A 20,260-nucleotide genomic window follows, 5' to 3' on the forward strand; every position below is an offset into this window, starting at 1 on the left:
CTAGGAATTCAAAATGCGCAAGGCTCCCGGAAAGGGACGTGGACGAGGCCGTGGGCGAGGTCGGGGGAATGGTTCTGGGGAGCAAGGTAGCAGTGAAGCCACAGGGCGTCCCGTGCCTACTCCTGTGGGGCAGCAAGCATTGCGCCACTCCACAGTGCCAGGGTTGCTTGCCACATTAACTAAACTGCAGGGTACAAACCTTAGTAGGCCCGAGAACCAGGAACAGGTCTTGCAATGGCTGTCAGAGAACGCTTACAGCACATTGTCCAGCAGCCAGTCAGACTCTGCCTCCTCTCCTCCTATTACCCAACAGTCTTGTCTTCCTTCCTCCCAAAATTCCGAAGCTTTACAGAACAATAACCCAAACTGTCCCTGCTCCCCAGAGCTGTTCTCCGCTCCTTTCATTGTCCCTCAACCTGCCTCTCCACGTCACGATTCCACGAACCTAACAGAGGAGCATCTGTATCCAGATGCTCAAACACTAGAGTCTCCTCCATCTCCGTTCGATTTGGTGGTGGATGACCAGCAACCCACCCTCATCGACGATGATGTGACGCAGTTGCCGTCAGGGCATCCAGTTGACCGGCGCATTGTGCGGGAGGAGGAGATGAGACAGGAGTTGGAAGAGGAAGTGGTGGATGATGAGGACACTGACCCGACCTGGACAGGGGGGATGTCAAGCGGGGAAAGTAGTGTGGATGTTGAGGCAGGTGCAGCACCAAAAAGGGTAGCTAGAGGCAGAGGCAGAGGTCAGCAGCTTAGACGAAGCCAGGCCACACCCGGAATCTCCCAAGATGTTCCAGTTCGTACCCAGCCCCGAAAAACTCCCACCTCGAGGGCACGTTTCTCGAAGGTGTGGAGTTTTTTCAAGGAATGCGCCGAGGACAGATATAGTGTTGTCTGCACAATTTGCCTCTCGAAATTGATTAGGGGCTCTGAGAAGAGCAACCTGTCCACCACTTCAATGCGCCGTCATTTGGAATCCAAGCACTGGAATCAGTGGCAGGCAGCAACGGCAGGACAAAGGCCGACTGCCGTTCACGCCACTGCCACTGCCTCTGCCTCTGCCACTGCCACTGCTGACTGTGCTGGCGATGCACTCCAGAGGACGAGCCAGGACACCACTTCATCTGCCTCCGCCACTTTGTTGACTTCTACCTCATCCTCCCCTGGTCCTGTCTTATCTCCTTCTCCTGCACCATCAAAGGCACCATCAGGCGTTTCTTTACAACAACCCACCATCTCTCAGACATTGGAGCGGCGGCAGAAATACACTGCTAACCACCCACACGCGCAAGCCTTGAACGCCAACATCGCTAAACTGCTGGCCCAGGAGATGTTGGCGTTCCGGCTTGTTGAAACTCCCGCCTTCCTGGACCTGATGGCAACTGCGGCACCTCGCTATGCCGTCCCTAGCCGTCACTACTTCTCCCGGTGTGCCGTCCCCGCCTTGCACCAGCACGTGTCACTCAACATCAGGCGGGCCCTTAGTTCCGCGCTTTGCACAAAGGTCCACTTGACCACCGACGCGTGGACAAGTGCATGCGGACAGGGACGCTACATTTCACTGACGGCACACTGGGTGAATGTAGTTGAGGCTGGGACTGCTTCCCAAACTGGCCCGGTGTACCTCGTCTCCCCGCCTAACATTCCTGGCAGGGACACGAGAAGAACACCCCCCTCCTCCTCCTCTTCTACCGCCTCCTCCTCCGCCACCGCCTCCTCCTCCGCCACCGCCTCCTCCTCCGCTGTTAGATTGACCCCAGCTACGAGTTGGAAACGTTGCAGCACTGGCGTTGGTAGACGTCAGCAGGCTGTGCTGAAGCTGATCAGCTTGGGGGACAGACAGCACACTGCCTCCGAGGTGAGGGATGCCCTCCTCGATGAGACGGCAATATGGTTTGAGCCGCTGCACCTGGGCCCAGGCATGGTCGTTTGTGATAACGGCCGGAACCTGGTAGCAGCTCTGGAGCTTGCCGGACTCCAACATGTTCCATGCCTGGCCCACGTCTTCAACCTAGTGGTGCAACGTTTCCTAAAGAGCTACCCCAATGTTCCAGAGCTACTGGTGAAAGTGCGGCGCATGTGCGCCCACTTTCGCAAGTCGACAGTAGCCGCTGCTAGCTTAAAATCTCTCCAGCAACGCCTGCATGTGCCACAACACCGGCTTTTGTGCGACGTCCCCACACGCTGGAACTCAACGTTTCAGATGTTGAATAGAGTGGTTGAGCAGCAGAGACCTTTGATGGAATACCAGCTACAAAACCCTAGGGTGCCACAAAGTCAGCTGCCTCAGTTTCACATCCATGAGTGGCCATGGATGAGAGACCTTTGTGACATCCTACGGGTCTTTGAGGAGTCCACAAGGAGGGTGAGCTCTGAGGATGCGATGGTGAGCCTTACAATCCCGCTCTTGTGTGTTCTGAGAGAATCCCTGATTGACATCAGGGATAACTCAGATCACACAGAGGAGTTAGGGATAGCATCCGATCCGTCACAGCTGGAGAGTAGGTCCACACATCTGTCCGCTTCACTGCGTTTAATGGAGGAGGAGGAGGAGGAGGAGGAGGAAGAAGAGTTGTCCGATGATGTGATGGTGATACAGGAGGCTTCCGGGCAACTTCGAATCGTCCCATTGTTGCAGCGCGGATGGGTAGACATGGAGGATGAGGAGGAAATGGAGATTGAACTTTCCGGTGGGGCCAGAGGAGTCATGCCAACTAACACTGTGGCAGACATGGCTGAGTTCATGTTGGGGTGCTTTACAACCGACAAGCGTATTGTCAAAATCATGGAGGACAACCAGTACTGGATCTTTGCTATCCTTGACCCCCGGTATAAAAACAACATCTCGTCTTTTATTCCGGTAGAGGGGAGGGCCAATCGCATCAATGCTTGCCACAGGCAATTGGTGCAGAATATGATGGAGATGTTTCCAGCATGTGACGTTGGCGGCAGGGAGGGCAGTTCCTCCAGTAGGCAACCAAGTTCTCACCGGTCCACACAAACGAGGGGCACACTGTCTAAGGTCTGGGACACCTTGATGGCACCCCCTCGCCAAAGTGCCGCCACGGAGGGTCCTAGTGTCACCAGGCGTGAGAAGTATAGGCGCATGTTGCGGGAATACCTTTCCGACCACAGCCCTGTCCTCTCCGACCCCTCTGCGCCCTACACGTATTGGGTGTCGAAGTTGGACCTGTGGCTTGAACTTGCCCTATATGCCTTGGAGGTGCTGTCCTGTCCTGCCGCCAGCGTCCTATCTGAGAGGGTGTTCAGTGCAGCCGGTGGCATCATCACTGACAAGCGCACCCGTCTGTCAGCTGAGAGTGCCGACCGGCTCACTTTGATAAAAATGAACCACCACTGGGTAGAGCCGTCATTTTTGTGCCCACCTGTGTAAAGCACCCCAACATGAAACTCCATGTCTGTACTCAACCTCTCCAATTCCTCCGCATCCTCATACTCATCCACCATAAGCGTTGCACAATTCTGCTAATACTAGGCTCCCTCCACCCTGATTTCCCCCAACTCTGCTGGTTAGAGGCTCCCTCCACCATGAATTTGCCCAAACTGGGCTGTTTAGAGGCTCCCTCCACCATGAATTGGTCCAAACTGGGGTGGTTAGAGGCTCCCTCCACCATGAATTGGTCCAAACTGGGGTGGTTAGAGGCTCCCTCCACCATTAATTGGTCCAAACTGGGCTGGTTAGAGGCTCCCTCCACAATTAATTGGTCCAAACTGGGCTAATTAGAGGCTCCCTCCACCATGAATTGGTCCAAACTGGGTTTTTTAGAGGCTCCCTCCACCATTAATTGGTCCAAACTGGGCTGGTTAGAGGCTCCCTCCACAATTAATTGGTCCAAACTGGGCTAATTAGAGGCTCCCTCCACCATGAATTGGTCCAAACTGGGTTTTTTAGAGGCTCCCTCCACCATTAATTGGTCCAAACTGGGCTGGTTAGAGGCTCCCTCCACAATTAATTGGTCCAAACTGGGCTAATTAGAGGCTCCCTCCACCATGAATTGGTCCAAACTGGGTTTTTTAGAGGCTCCCTCCACCATGAATTTGCCCAAACTGGGCTGTTTAGAGGCTCCCTCCACCATGAATTGGTCCAAACTGGGCTGGTTAGAGGCTCCCTCCACCATGAATTTCCCAAAACTTGGCTGTTTAGAGGCTCCCTCCACCATGAATTTGCCCAAACTGGGCTGTTTAGAGGCTCCCTCCACCATTAATTGGTCCAAACTGGGCTGGTTAGAGGCTCCCTCCACCATGAATTTGCCCAAACTGGGGTGGTTAGAGGCTCCCTCCACCATTAATTGGTCCAAACTGGGCTGGTTAGAGGCTCCCTCCACCATGAATTTCCCAAAACTTGGCTGTTTAGAGGCTCCCTCCACCATTAATTGGTCCAAACTGGGCTGGTTAGAGGCTCCCTCCACCATGAATTTGCCCAAACTGGGCTGTTTAGAGGCTCCCTCCACCATTAATTGGTCCAAACTGGGCTGGTTAGAGGCTCCCTCCACCATGAATTTGCCCAAACTGGGCTGTTTAGAGGCTCCCTCCACCATGAATTGGTCCAAACTGGGGTGGTTAGAGGCTCCCTCCACCATGAATTGGTCCAAACTGGGGTGGTTAGAGGCTCCCTCCACCATTAATTGGTCCAAACTGGGCTGGTTAGAGGCTCCCTCCACAATTAATTGGTCCAAACTGGGCTAATTAGAGGCTCCCTCCACCATGAATTGGTCCAAACTGGGTTTTTTAGAGGCTCCCTCCACCATTAATTGGTCCAAACTGGGCTGGTTAGAGGCTCCCTCCACAATTAATTGGTCCAAACTGGGCTAATTAGAGGCTCCCTCCACCATGAATTGGTCCAAACTGGGTTTTTTAGAGGCTCCCTCCACCATGAATTTGCCCAAACTGGGCTGTTTAGAGGCTCCCTCCACCATGAATTGGTCCAAACTGGGCTGGTTAGAGGCTCCCTCCACCATGAATTTCCCAAAACTTGGCTGTTTAGAGGCTCCCTCCACCATTAATTGGTCCAAACTGGGCTGGTTAGAGGCTCCCTCCACCATTAATTGGTCCAAACTGGGCTGGTTAGAGGCTCCCTCCACCATTAATTGGTCCAAACTGGGCTGGTTAGAGGCTCCCTCCACCATGAATTTCCCAAAACTTGGCTGTTTAGAGGCTCCCTCCACCATTAATTGGTCCAAACTGGGCTGGTTAGAGGCTCCCTCCACCATGAATTTGCCCAAACTGGGCTGTTTAGAGGCTCCCTCCACCATGAATTTGCCCAAACTGGGCTGTTTAGAGGCTCCCTCCACCATGAATTGGTCCAAACTGGGCTGGTTAGAGGCTCCCTCCACCATGAATTTCCCAAAACTTGGCTGTTTAGAGGCTCCCTCCACCATTAATTGGTCCAAACTGGGCTGGTTAGAGGCTCCCTCCACCATGAATTTGCCCAAACTGGGGTGGTTAGAGGCTCCCTCCACCATTAATTGGTCCAAACTGGGCTGGTTAGAGGCTCCCTCCACAATTAATTGGTCCAAACTGGGCTAATTAGAGGCTCCCTCCACCATGAATTGGTCCAAACTGGGTTTTTTAGAGGCTCCCTCCACCATGAATTTCCCAAAACTTGGCTGTTTAGAGGCTCCCTCCACCATGAATTGGTCCAAACTGGGCTGGTTAGAGGCTCCCTCCACCATGAATTTCCCAAAACTTGGCTGTTTAGAGGCTCCCTCCACCATTAATTGGTCCAAACTGGGCTGGTTAGAGGCTCCCTCCACCATGAATTTGCCCAAACTGGGCTGTTTAGAGGCTCCCTCCACCATGAATTGGTCCAAACTGGGCTGGTTAGAGGCTCCCTCCACCATGAATTTCCCAAAACTTGGCTGTTTAGAGGCTCCCTCCACCATTAATTGGTCCAAACTGGGCTGGTTAGAGGCTCCCTCCACCATGAATTGGTCCAAACTGGGGTGGTTAGAGGCTCCCTCCACCATTAATTGGTCCAAACTGGGCTGGTTAGAGGCTCCCTCCACCATTAATTGGTCCAAACTGGGCTGGTTAGAGGCTCCCTCCACCATTAATTGGTCCAAACTGGGCTGGTTAGAGGCTCCCTCCACCATGAATTTCCCAAAACTTGGCTGTTTAGAGGCTCCCTCCACCATTAATTGGTCCAAACTGGGCTGGTTAGAGGCTCCCTCCACCATGAATTTGCCAAAACTGGGCTGTTTAGAGGCTCCCTCCACCATGAATTTGCCCAAACTGGGCTGTTTAGAGGCTCCCTCCACCATGAATTGGTCCAAACTGGGCTGGTTAGAGGCTCCCTCCACCATGAATTTCCCAAAACTTGGCTGTTTAGAGGCTCCCTCCACCATTAATTGGTCCAAACTGGGCTGGTTAGAGGCTCCCTCCACCATGAATTTGCCCAAACTGGGGTGGTTAGAGGCTCCCTCCACCATTAATTGGTCCAAACTGGGCTGGTTAGAGGCTCCCTCCACAATTAATTGGTCCAAACTGGGCTAATTAGAGGCTCCCTCCACCATGAATTGGTCCAAACTGGGTTTTTTAGAGGCTCCCTCCACCATGAATTTCCCAAAACTTGGCTGTTTAGAGGCTCCCTCCACCATGAATTGGTCCAAACTGGGCTGGTTAGAGGCTCCCTCCACCATGAATTTCCCAAAACTTGGCTGTTTAGAGGCTCCCTCCACCATTAATTGGTCCAAACTGGGCTGGTTAGAGGCTCCCTCCACCATGAATTTGCCCAAACTGGGCTGTTTAGAGGCTCCCTCCACCATGAATTGGTCCAAACTGGGCTGGTTAGAGGCTCCCTCCACCATGAATTTCCCAAAACTTGGCTGTTTAGAGGCTCCCTCCACCATGAATTGGTCCAAACTGGGCTGGTTAGAGGCTCCCTCCACCATGAATTGGTCCAAACTGGGGTGGTTAGAGGCTCCCTCCACCATTAATTGGTCCAAACTGGGCTGGTTAGAGGCTCCCTCCACCATTAATTGGTCCAAACTGGGCTGGTTAGAGGCTCCCTCCACCATGAATTTGCCCAAACTGGGGTGGTTAGAGGCTCCCTCCACCATTAATTGGTCCAAACTGGGCTGGTTAGAGGCTCCCTCCACAATTAATTGGTCCAAACTGGGCTAATTAGAGGCTCCCTCCACCATGAATTGGTCCAAACTGGGTTTTTTAGAGGCTCCCTCCACCATGAATTTGCCCAAACTGGGCTGTTTAGAGGCTCCCTCCACCATGAATTGGTCCAAACTGGGCTGGTTAGAGGCTCCCTCCACCATGAATTTCCCAAAACTTGGCTGTTTAGAGGCTCCCTCCACCATTAATTGGTCCAAACTGGGCTGGTTAGAGGCTCCCTCCACCATTAATTGGTCCAAACTGGGCTGGTTAGAGGCTCCCTCCACCATTAATTGGTCCAAACTGGGCTGGTTAGAGGCTCCCTCCACCATTAATTGGTCCAAACTGGGCTGGTTAGAGGCTCCCTCCACCATTAATTGGTCCAAACTGGGCTGTTTAGAGGCTCCCTCCACCATTAATTGGTCCAAACTGGGCTGGTTAGAGGCTCCCTCCACCATGAATTTGCCCAAACTGGGCTGTTTAGAGGCTCCCTCCACCATGAATTGGTCCAAACTGGGCTGGTTAGAGGCTCCCTCCACCATGAATTTCCCAAAACTTGGCTGTTTAGAGGCTCCCTCCACCATTAATTGGTCCAAACTGGGCTGGTTAGAGGCTCCCTCCACCATGAATTGGTCCAAACTGGGGTTTTTAGAGGCTCCCTCCACCATGAATTGGTCCAAACTGGGGTTTTTAGAGTCTCCCTCCACCATGAATTGGTCCAAACTGGGGTTTTTAGAGTCTCCCTCCACCATGAATTGGTCCAAACTGGGGTTTTTAGAGGCTCCCTCCACCATGAATTTGCCCAAACTCTGCTGGTTAGAGGCTCAATCCACCCTGATTTTCAAAACAAATGTTGGTGCCAACCTCAACTTACTACAAGGGCCAAATTCACTGCTGGTGACAAGCTCTCCTCACTGCAAGTGCCAAATACACATGTTTCAAGGTGTTTTCCTACTGTCAGAGAGGTGGTATTGAGTGTGTAAAGTGTGTAGTTGTTAGGCTGTGATGTTGGGGTAATAGAGGGTCTTTGGTGTGTTAGATGCCCCCAGACATGCTTCCCCTGCTGTCCCAGTGTCATTCCAGAGGTGTTGGCATCATTTCCTGGGGTGTCATAGTGGACTTGGTGACCCTCCAGACACGGATTTGGGTTTCCCCCTTAACGAGTATCTGTTCCCCATAGACTATAATGGGGTTCGAAACCCGTTCGAACACACGAACATTGAGCGGCTGTTCGAATCGAATTTCGAACCTCGAACATTTTAGTGTTCGCTCATCTCTAATACAGAACTTTCCACTAAATTTTGGAGCTAGGTAATGCAGATTTGTAACTATTTGGGCAGATTGGGCAATAAGGCCTTGCTTTCAGTTGCATTGCCTTTTCATACAAAACAAGTCCATTTGGGGTTGAAGTCTGAGGAAAACCTTTAGTGGAATTAGGAGTCCCAGTTCAAACGATTAAAAGTCCTGTTTATCTCCAGAAACTTTACAGCCGCCACTATAAATCTGGACACGGATAGCAAACCATCATGTATCACTAAGAGAATAACTTTCCAATAGAAATGTTTATACCAGGGCTGCTGGCCATGACAGAACGATCCATAAAGTTTCCAATACAAAAATCCTGGCGTTCCAGGGGCATTCAGAAACAGTGAAGCTTTACATACACATTGGATAAATGTCAGTGTATTTGATTTTAAAGATTTTGCTAGTTTCAGCTGACAAACTAATGTATATAGGGCTTGACAGCTTGGACCACAAAGATTAATGTCATACAAAACAAGAATTGGGTATAGAAGTGTTTAACATGGCCCATTCCTTGTTCTGACAGAGATAAGCAAATATTAGAAGTATCTGGTAGCTTCTTTCTCAATCTCCCATTGGTTTGGCATATATGTTTAACCAGCTCCAACAATTCCAACTCAATGCAGCCTTCAACAGGCTCTAATCCCACTTGGTTTACTCATTTCAACACAGATTGGATTTATTTTTCTCTAGCCCCCACAACCCCCAAGGTATCATTTCTGTTATTTTCAACACAATTATATTTTCTACAGTCAAGTAGGCAGTCCTTGGCTGGAGCGAAAGACAGGCACTGCCCACCTGACAGCAGAGAGGAGAACTGTACTGAAACTAAGAGCTATGAGTTCTCAGGAACAATGCTTGACGAAACTAAGCCAAGAAATAGCACGGCATTTAGGTTATTTTTTTTAGCCAGGACTAGGAGTGGATCCTTGAAGAAATGTATAAACTGACATGGATCAACATTGAAATTGCCGCACCAAGAAGGACAAGCCGTATGGTTATGGACATTGAGGAAGTAGCAAGAGTCACTAAGATCTGCAAACTATCAAAATTAGAACAGCTTGTGTACATATACAGTATATACTCGAGTATAAGCCGACTTGAATATAAGCTGAGGCCCCTAATTTTACCACAAAAAAGTGGGAAAACTTATTGACTCGAGTATAAGCCTAGGGAAGAGGGAAGGGGGGGGGGGGGGGGGGGGTGCAACAGCTACTGGAAAATTTCAAAAATTAAAATAGATACCAGTCAAATTATATTAACTGAGTGGGTACCTGAGATGTGAGAGACATGAAGGTAATAATTATTACATTAAACATTATTAAGCCACTTTATTATTACCTGCATATGTCTCACATATTAGTAACCCTTTTATGGGGCATACAGGGGTTAATGTGAGGGACATGATGGGGTTAACTGCTATTAATGTGAGGCACATGGAGTTACTAAAACTAAATTAATAACTCCAAATGCCTGACATTAATAGGAATTGTAACTTCAGTATGTACCTGTGTGTTTTACTTTCACGTTACTGTATGAGCTGTCCTGGATGCAGACACAGGAGCAGGGACCTGACGCCGCCTCCCAGGCTTTCATCTCTCTTGCTAGTGAAGGGGGAGTGTCCTATATCATTACTGTAGCAACCACTGAAGGACACTCCCCTTCACTTAATTTATGCAGGTCCTTGCAGTCCGTGTGCTGCGTGACTCGAGTATAAGCCGAGGGGGCTTTTTCAGCATACAAAATGTGCTGAAAAAGTCGGCTTATACTCGAGTATATACGGTACATTAAAACACACAGAGGCCAGTCACTGTGTAAAAGCTATAGGAAGGCATAACACCTATAGTTTTTAAAGGGGTTGTCCTGGGACTTTAGAATCACCTGTTCAGAAAGAGTCTTGATGATGGATCTGGGGTTTTCGGACTCTTCCCAACCCCTGGGTCACATGATTTGAAGCATTTACTTGTGAAATCAGGGAAGAAGGGAGGAGGCAGAGAGGGGTTGATTCATCATCAAGAGTCCATCAGAACGGGTAAGAGATTCTAAACTTTCCGGATAACCCCTTTAAATAGCAACCAGTTCTAATTGTCTTCACAAATATTAAAGAGGTTTTCCAGCTTCCAAAAATTATCTGCAAATTCATCCACAGCAGTGCAACATACTCACTGTTCCCTTGTGCAGCCTTTGCTTGACTTTATTTCACTTGCTGCTCCTTGTATTATTGTTATTTATATGCAGTGACTATGTGAACAAACCCATGATTCATGATTCCCATGATTCATGATAATTTCAGAGCCATTCACATAGGGAAGACGGAATCAATAGATCCTTTGGATAGGTCATAACTTGCTTTGATGCCACAATCAATATTAAAAAAAAAAAAAAAAAAAAAAAAAAAACACTCTTGGCTCAACTAAGTGAGCATGCTTATTTGAACGGGGAGAGGGGACAAAAGACTGGAACATGTTGTTACTTAATTCTCCTGACATACTCTACCATGGAGAAGTCAAAACTCTTCATACACAGCAGATTGTCATAGATCCTGCTGAAAATGACATGTTCAGATGACTTTTATTTTCTGCATGTAGCCATTCCAATTTAGAATAATATCAGGACACTGATTTTGATGTTATTATGTAATTAATCAACCTGGGAAACTTTGGGGTCACTAGAAAAGTTTCCTAAAATGTTTTCGATTCACAAATGGTGTAGGGGACTACTTACACACAATTAAGATAAGTTTAGCTGGTGTCTTATTGGAGCAGAGCTAAAAAGCGGATAATAATGAAGAATCGAAGTATTGCAATGAAATATTGTAGGAGTAGAAGTAGTTATAAGTCAGTACAATTATTGAGATAAAATGCAATAATCAGAAGCATCTTACTTTTCTCTCGATATCCGATTTGCCTTGCTCTGCTTGTAAGGCTTTCCTCATCCCAAAAGCCACACTGCTTTCATATAGGGTCTGGTATGCAGAGATGGTCATGTGTATTTCATCACGCACCCTCAGCAGTAAGACACCGCGCTCAGCACAGTTAATGGTCACCTGTCTGATAAGCTCATCTAAAGGCAAAAAAAATAATAATTCAGTTAACTCATTTCAACTTCAGTATATACAGTATATACCATAATTGGAAAAAGAGAAAAATCCACAGCCCAATGATATGCAAATTTGTGCAAGGGAAAACATCAATCCTCAGCCTCTTGCTGCACGGACAATACCTCCCGGTCCAGGCAAATACATAGACAAGTAGAAAAAAGGGGTATCCAGCAACAGAACAGGTCCAGGTTGAAGTTAAAACTTAACTTTTAATAAAATTTGTGACATCCATAAAATAGCACCAGATTCAGAAAATTGCAAAAAATTGGTAGAAACTTACAGATACATGACACAGAAGGGGAAAAAACACCTACGCGTAGGTGTTTTTGTATCTGGTGTTTTTGTATCTGGTGCTATTTCATGGATTGTCACAAATTTTATTAAAAGTTAAGTTTTAACTTCAACCTGGACCTGTTCTGTTGCTGGATACCCCTTTTTTCTACTTGTCTATATACCATAACTAGTAATTATATAGGTATTTTAAGAGATTTTTAGGGGAATATAAATACTCCTAACATAACACAATAAAATGCTGCAGACACTGTTCCATATTACCAACAGTCTTGACTTCAGAAACAAACATGCAACACTCGGAGATGCTTATTCAGTCATTCACTAGCTGAGGCAGTTCAACGCTGTGGCCAGTGACTACTAGATGCCCCCACAGTGTAATGTCACCCTCCAGCTGCCCCAGTTTAATGTTCCCCTTTTAGTACCTCCCAGTTTAAACTGGGGAAGCTGAATGGTAACATTGAACTGGGACAGCTGGAGGATGACATTAAACTTTGGGGGCACCAGGAGAGGGACTTTATACTGTGGGGGCATATGGATGGGAACATTATAATGTGGGTGCATATAATATTAAGGTGTCTGTCGGAGCATTATACTGTGTGGGGGCACAAAGAGAAATGGATGGGAATGGGCGGAGTCAGAATAGAAGTGGTTGGAGCGAAATTTGCTGCAGAGCACTATGCACTCCGCACGTTCTGTCACTCTTTCTCTCCTTCGAAAACTGAGAAGTATGTATTTGCATTGTGTGCAATTAGTTAAGGAGTATGTGATAGCTGTAGATTGCAAATTGTTTAATATTGTATAATTATATGCGTAGTTTGTTGCATATTAGCTTTTATAGTAATCCAATCACATTTCTTTTATGAATTAGAGGAGCTTGACTATTCTGGCTGACCATGGATGTCAGCCCAATTATGAAGGAATTAGACTTAGAGCAGGAGGGACCAGAAGGGACTGTGGGGACCAATGACATAGCTAAAGGGGGTGTAGCGGTAGCAATTGCTACTGGGCTCTGAAACCCAAACGACTCTCCCATGGTAAGTGTAGGCCCCATTACGGACTTTGTATTGGGGGTCAGGAGCTTCAAGTTACACCTCTGGTGGGAACTCTACCCTTACAGAACATCTGACACAAATTAATTATTAAATAGTATGTAACACTCTTAGATTTCAAAGTGGTTTAGTAAAAAAAAATGTTATAATCAACAGACCAAAGCACTGGGAATAGAGTTCTCTGCGCACAGGACAGATCCCAGTTTCCCGAGCTTGTCTTTGCTGTAATTTCATATCCAGCTCTTCCTGTAGATGAACAACATCCATCCGCGTACTGGGAGTGCTGGACACCTGCTGGATCCAGAGCTGACTGTTCTCCATCCATTCTCTATTAGAAGGAGCATAGAGAAAATAGAACGTTATAAACATGGGTACAAAGGTGATAGATAAGGAGACATAAAATGGCGACCATTCTTCAAATAGACAGGTGGTTTGGCACCAATAAACTGCCAGAAAATTGTTATGCAGCTGGAGGTTAGGGTCAAAACCTGCCTGAAAAATGTAGTACAGAAATGTTATATTTTGAGTTCAGTCCATTTTGTACCTTTTATGCTGCATAGCTGTGTAAACAGGAATGTGTTGCCAATAATGAATGCTGCTGAGTGATAGAGAAGTGAATTTGTTAATAATCATTCCTCCCCCTGGCCTGTGTAAAAGGCTGATGCAAATGAATGCCAATCAATGTATTATATTGTTGGTCAGGATTTGCCAGCCCCTGCAAGGGGTTGTGTGGAAAGTGCCCTCGGTCATTGTCTTTTTGAAAACCTTTGTATAAATCAATAGCATAGTCAATAAGAAACTTTGGGATTCAGTATATCTTATTAATGAAAAATGCCTCTTTTTGCTCTTAGGTTACATTAACAGATATCAATTGAATCACTATCGGGTTTTTTCTGTCCCTTAAGTCACTACAAATAATGCCAAAGCTTATGCATCAGTTGTCATGCTTCCAAACCATAAGTTATCATCAATTTTTTTGTTATTGCTATATTCACTTTTCACTGTCAGCTCCACATTGCTTTTTGGAAAATAAATTAATGTAACACGCAGGGGGTAAAAATGTTCACTGCAACCCTGCCCACATTTTTGGGGGTTGTTGTTTTCAAAATGGAGTCATGTGTTAGGGTATTCCATTTTACTTGCATTTCAGGGGCTCTATAAAAGTGGCATAACATCCAAAAAACCAAAAATGTCCAAGGCTAAAGCCCCATGTTGCGGAAATGCAGCTTTTTTGTTGCAGGTTTTGTTGTAGTTTTTTGAGCCAAAGCCAGGAGTGTAATGAGCAGAAGGTAGAAAAGTATAAGAACTTCCTCTATATTCTCCATTCCTTTTGTACCCATTCTTGGCTTTAGCTTAAAAAAAAAAAACAAAAACAAAATCAGAAACAAAAAGGCTGCGTTTCCGCAACCGAAGCCTAAATCTGTACTGTAAAAACCAAATACCTTCTGTGCCCAAATATCAATCAATATCTACATATTACAAGTGGGTTATTCTGGGTATAAAATGTTCTATATGTGGGCACATGTAGATAAATATGTGGGCACAAACTGCAGTATTGGTACACAGATAACACAAAAGTAAAGGAGCACTATCTGACTTTTGGAGTGCAGACGTCGATGTTTGGATGCCATATCACATTGCGGAGCCTTTAAGATGCCTGTAAAGTGGAATTGCTAAAATAGTGACCTCATTTTGAAAACTGCACCACTCAAACAATTTTTTTAAGGGGCGTAGTGAGCATTAGTATTTTAGGTTTGAATTCATAGTGAAATGTGAATATGTAAGCTGTGCAGAATAAACTGGGTTACTCCAAAATCCCCACTACCTAGCTCCTAGGATTGAGGGCTCATTCCAGGGGATCAGTTCTAGTGTTTTTTTCACCCTGTAATCTCTAAATCTGGGGTGTAACCTAATATACAATCTCACAGTTTACATGTTTCCCTTCCTGCCGCAGCCAGTTTTGCCCTAAAGATGTGTGTGTGTGTATATTTAATTATACAGTCCTATGAAAAAGTTTGGGCACCCCTATTAATCTTAATCATTTTTTGTTCTAAATATTTTGGTGTTTGCAACAGCCATTTCAGTTTGATATATCTAATAACTGATGGACACAGTAATATTTCAGGATTGAAATGAGGTTTATTGTACTAACAGAAAATGTGCAATATGCATTAAACCAAAATTTGACCGGTGCAAAAGTATGGGCACCCTTATCATTTTATTGATTTGAATTCCCCTAACTACTTTTTACTGACTTACTGAAGCACAAAATTGGTTTTGTAACCTCAGTGAGCTTTGAACTTCATAGCCAGATGTATCCAATCATAAGAAAAGGTATTTAAGGTGGCCAATTGCAAGTTGATCTCCTATTTGAATCTCCTCTGAAGAGTGGCATCATGGGCTACTCAAAACAACTCTCAAATGATCTGAAAACAAAGATTGTTCAACATAGTTGTTCAGGGGAAGGATACAAAAAGTTGTCTCAGAGATTTAACCTGTCAGTTTCCACTGTGAGGAACATAGTAAGGAAATGGAAGACCACAGGGACAGTTCTTGTTAAGCCCAGAAGTGGCAGGCCAAGAAAAATATCAGAAAGGCAGAGAAGAAGAATGGTGAGAACAGTCAAGGACAATCCACAGACCACCTCCAAAGAGCTGCAGCATCATCTTGCTGCAGATGGTGTCACTGTGCATCGGTCAACTATACAGCGCACTTTGCACAAATAGAAGCTGTATGGGAGAGTGATGAGAAAGAAGCCGTTTCTGCACGTACGCCACAAATAGAGTTGCCTGAGGTATGAAAAAGCACATTTGGACAAGGCAGCTTCATTTTGGAAACAAAAATTGAGTTGTTTGGTTATAAAAAAAAAGGCGTTATGCATGGCGTCCAAAAAGAAACAGCATTCCAAGAAAAACACTTGCTACCCACTGTAAAATTTGGTGGAGGTTCCATCATGCTTTGGGGCTGTGTGGCTAATGCCGGCATCGGGAATCTTGTTAAAGTTGAGAGTCGCATGGATTCCACTCAGTATCAGCAGATTCTTGAGAATAATGTTCAAGAATCAGTGACGAAGTTGAAGTTACGCCGGGGATGGATATTTCAGCAAGACAATGATCCAAAACACCGCTCCAAATCAACTCAGGCATTCATGCAGAGGAACAATTACAATGTTCTGGAATGGCCATCCCAGTCCCCAGACCTGAATATCATTGAACATCTGTGGGATGATTTGAAGCGGGCTGTCCATGCTCGGCGACCATCTAACTTAACTGAACTTGAATTGTTTGTCCAAAATACCTTTATCCAGGATCCAGGAACTGATTAAAAGCTACAGGAAGCGACTAGAGGCTGTTATCTTTGCAAAAGGAGGATCTACTAAATATTAATGTCACTTTTCTGTTGAGGTGCCCATACTTTTGCACCGGTCAAATTTTGGTTTAATGCATATTGCACATTTTCTGTTAGTACAATAAACCTCATTTCAATCCTGAAATATTACTGTGTCCATCAGTTATTAGATATATCAAACTGAAATGGCTGTTATAAACACCAAAATATTTAGAACTAAAAATGATTAAGATTAATAGGGGTGCCCAAACTTTTTCATAGGACTGTATGTAGGTATGGTATGGTAATGTAGGCATACAGGGGTTTGTTTTGCTAGATATGTTTTGAAATGTAAATGGTGTTACTGAAAAATACAAATAGTCCTACAAAAAAAACAAGCTCTTAAACAGCTATGTTGATTCAAAAATCTAAAAGTTTTGATGACCATTTGCAGACACAAATAAAAAAAACTAATGAAACAATTATCAGATCAATAAATCCAAAACTGGCCTTGGAGATAAGTGGTTACTCAACTTACCTTGGTGGCAGGATAGCATTTAAAATCTCTTCTGCGGGTTTAGATGCATCAAGAGGAGGGGATTTTGGCTTTGGTGGTGGTGGTACAGGAGCAGATGTAATGGTTTGCTGAGGAATGGCTTTCAGTGCACGAGACTGCAGAAAAATAATGAAATGTCCTTGCAAGACTCTTTTACTCAGATCACATTTATAATGACATAACGGAAGGGTTAAAAATTAACCTTCAATTTTTACTTAAATGGCGTTTTTGACTTTAACATTTTTGCTATTGTATAAGGAGGGTGTGAAGGATATTGCTTTACCAACCAGCTTGGTCTACCTGCGATCACCCCTCTTACCTTCCACACACCACCCATGAGTACCAGGGTTCGTAGGATAATATGAAATGAGCCTTAAAAATGTTATATATTTATTAACCTGAGTGGGTCGGTACTAGCCGGTAAGGTATACATGATATACATCAGTGGATGGTCAAGCAGATACAGGTAAAAATAAGCATTATAGTACAGAAAAATAAAATAGGTTTAAGAGAAAACTAGTTTGCAATCTGGTTCACTGGGTCATCTGCTGTTTAACCTCAAGGAACCTCCTGGTTTGATGAACATTTTTGCAACATACTTTATTGATCAATTGTATTCTTTTTGAAGAAAACAAGTTCTAAAATTCTGCAGCATATAGCTTGTTTTTAATCCCTTCCAGCTGGTAGCATCTTTCAATTTTCGTTTTTGACCTCCCGTTTTCCAAACCTCATAACTTTTTTTTTCGTTCACAGAAACAAATTATTCTTTTTGCAGCTGGAAAAAACTCTGAATGGGGTGGAAAAGTAGATGTGTGCAACTTTCTTACAGGCTTCATTTTTACAGCATGCACTGTGCAGCCAAAATGACATGTCATCTGAATTCTATGTTTTGGTACGATTTCAGGGATACCAAATTTATATACGGTAGTTTATATATCATATAGTTTATATATAATATAAATTGTATATTTAGATTTTAAACCCTTAACAAAAATCCAAAATCTTTGCAAAAAAAAAAAATTAAGAATTTTTTTTTTTCTTAAACTCACCATATTCTGACACCCGCAACTTTTTTATATTTCTGTGTACGAGGATGCATAGGATGTCTTTTTTTGCGGGGCCAGATGTAATTCTTAGATATACCATTTTGAGGAATGTCTATTGCTTTCATTGCTTTTTATTGAAATTTTCATCAGAGGTGAAACGGTGAAAAAATGGTGGCTTGGCACTTTTGAATTTTTTTCCCACTGCGGCGTTTACCGTACAGGAAAAATATTTTTATAAGTTTGAAAACCAAGTGTTTCCATGCACGGGAGTTGGCCTGCAACGGTAAAGTTATTACGCTGGAGGGGTGGGAGGGAGGTCCTGTCTTGCAATGTCCACAATCAGAATGAACTCTGATCATGAGCATTAGCTTCAGGTCTCCTTCAGAACCACTGTTCTACTGTAATGTAACAGTTAGCTATGGTGGCTGCCATCTTTAAAGATCTGGCATTCAGCCGCACTATTGCAGTGGATGTCGAGACAGGGTTAACTAGTGATTCTATGTGATTTTTATATGCTGCAGAACTTGCTTTCTGCTAAAACAAAGAGTTCAGCTGACAGTTGTCATAACTGGCTGAAAATGAAGTTCCTGTCCCTGCAGAGGTCAAGGGTCAACCTCTACTTAGGCTATCATGGTGGATTCATGGAAACTGAATTACTGGTGAGATCTAATTCTCTTTTTTAGTGTGCTCTTTGCTGTCGATAGCGAGGGATGGACTGGAGAATTCTCTTGCTTAGTGATATTGTCTGGCTGTTGTGGCTACTCATTGTGCTGCTGATACACTATGTGATCAAAAGTATCCAGACACCCCCCAAAAACATACGTTTTTCATAATAGGTCCATTGTGCTGCCACCTACTGCCAGATACTCCATATCAGCGACCTCAATAGACATTAGACATCGTGAGAGAGCAGAATGGGGCGCTCCGCGGAACTCACAGACTTTGAACGTGGTCAGGTGATTGGGTGCCACACATCACACAGGTCAATGCCAAATGACGCCTCGCTTGGTGTAAGGAGCGTAAACATTGGAGATTGAACAGTGGAAGAATGTGTGGAGCGACAAATCACGGTACACAATGTGGCGATCTGATGGCAGGGTGTGGGTATGGTGAATGCCAGGTGAATGTCATCTGCCAACGTGTGTAGTGCCAACAGTAAAATTCGGAGGCGGTGGTATTATGGTGTGGTCGTGTTTTTCATGGAGGGGGCTTGCACCCCCTGTTGTTTTACATGGCATTATCACAGCACAGGCCTACACTGATGCTTTAAACACCTTCTTGCTTCCCACTGTTGAAGAGCAATTCAGGGATGGCGATTGCATCTTACAACACGATTGAGCACCTGTTCATACTGCACGGCCTGTGGCGGAGTGGTTACATGACAATAACATCTCTGTAATGGACTGGCCTGCACAGAGTCCTGACTTGAATCCTATAGAACAACTTTGGGATGTTTTGGGATCCCGACTTTGTGCCAGGCCTCACCGACCTACATCGATATCTCTCCTCAGTGTTGTACTCCGTGAAGAATGGGCTGCCATTCCCCAAGAAACCTTCCAGCACCTGATTGAACGTGTGCCTGCGAGAGTGGAAGCTGTCATCAAGGCTAAAGGTGGGCCAACACCATATTTAATTCCAGCATTACCGATGGAGGACGCTACGAAGTTGTAAGTCATTTTCAGCCAGGTGTCCGGATACTTTTGATCACATAGTGTATGTATGACAGTGAGATTGATCATGTCACTTATATGGTTTGTCAATCTTTTCCTAGTGTATCATCGGTATAATTGCCTGAGAACAAAAACTGTCCAGAGTGAACCCCATATGTCACTTCATTAACATACAGTAAGGCATTATATTCATGTTACACACATATAAACTATACTTCTATCACAATCCAGCACATGATCACTATGCTTATTACAACCAATACCTGGCTGATACAAGGTAGGGGTACACTTAGATGCAGGGTTTGCTTACTTTAGGTGATTTCCTCTCCGTGTTTCTGCTGATGAGTACCGGGTTGTCATACTTGAGTAGAGAGTCTGCCGGGGGAATCATGGTGACCTGTGCTTCGCGATAGCCGGGGTCACTCTGATTGAACTAAGAGTCGCTGTGTACAGCCGTATCCTAAGCAACAGGACGCCTGCCATAGTGACTGCACTGGGCATGCGCACACCAGCTTCTCCGTGGTATCCAGGTGACGCCCCAGTTATTGTCCGGCTGATAGTAAATGACAAAACTAAAGACATTTCGTACGTCCACGTATTGAAACACTGTAATATCTCCCAGTTATATCATTATAGCACACGCAAGCATGCTAACTAATTCACCACTAGTTTTTAGAGAGAAAGTGGCATAACTCTTCATGGGTGGTTGGCAAACCATAAACGTGTGACATCCACAACATGGCCGCTGCCTGTACTCCTATTGGTCTATAGCGGAGTGCGGCCTC

At 45.2% G+C, this 20,260-nt stretch overlaps 1 protein-coding gene across 1 annotated transcript in view; it reads right to left on the bottom strand.

Moving 5' to 3' along the window:
* The window catches only part of DNALI1 (dynein axonemal light intermediate chain 1), a 34,977-nt gene extending 15,091 nt beyond the window's left edge, over window positions 1-19,886 (bottom strand). The window contains exons 1-4 of the mRNA XM_075264576.1: window positions 19,786-19,886; window positions 16,742-16,875; window positions 13,035-13,204; window positions 11,318-11,496 (exon numbers count right to left, since the gene is read on the bottom strand). Of these exons, the coding sequence (XP_075120677.1) occupies window positions 11,318-11,496; window positions 13,035-13,204; window positions 16,742-16,875; window positions 19,786-19,866 (564 nt within the window). The 5' untranslated portion in view covers window positions 19,867-19,886. The remainder of the gene's footprint in view (window positions 1-11,317; window positions 11,497-13,034; window positions 13,205-16,741; window positions 16,876-19,785) is intronic.
* Window positions 19,887-20,260: the final 374 nt, after the last annotated feature.

Source organism: Leptodactylus fuscus, chromosome 2 (genome assembly GCF_031893055.1).
Source record: "Leptodactylus fuscus isolate aLepFus1 chromosome 2, aLepFus1.hap2, whole genome shotgun sequence".
Classification (NCBI taxonomy): Eukaryota; Metazoa; Chordata; class Amphibia; order Anura; family Leptodactylidae; genus Leptodactylus; species Leptodactylus fuscus.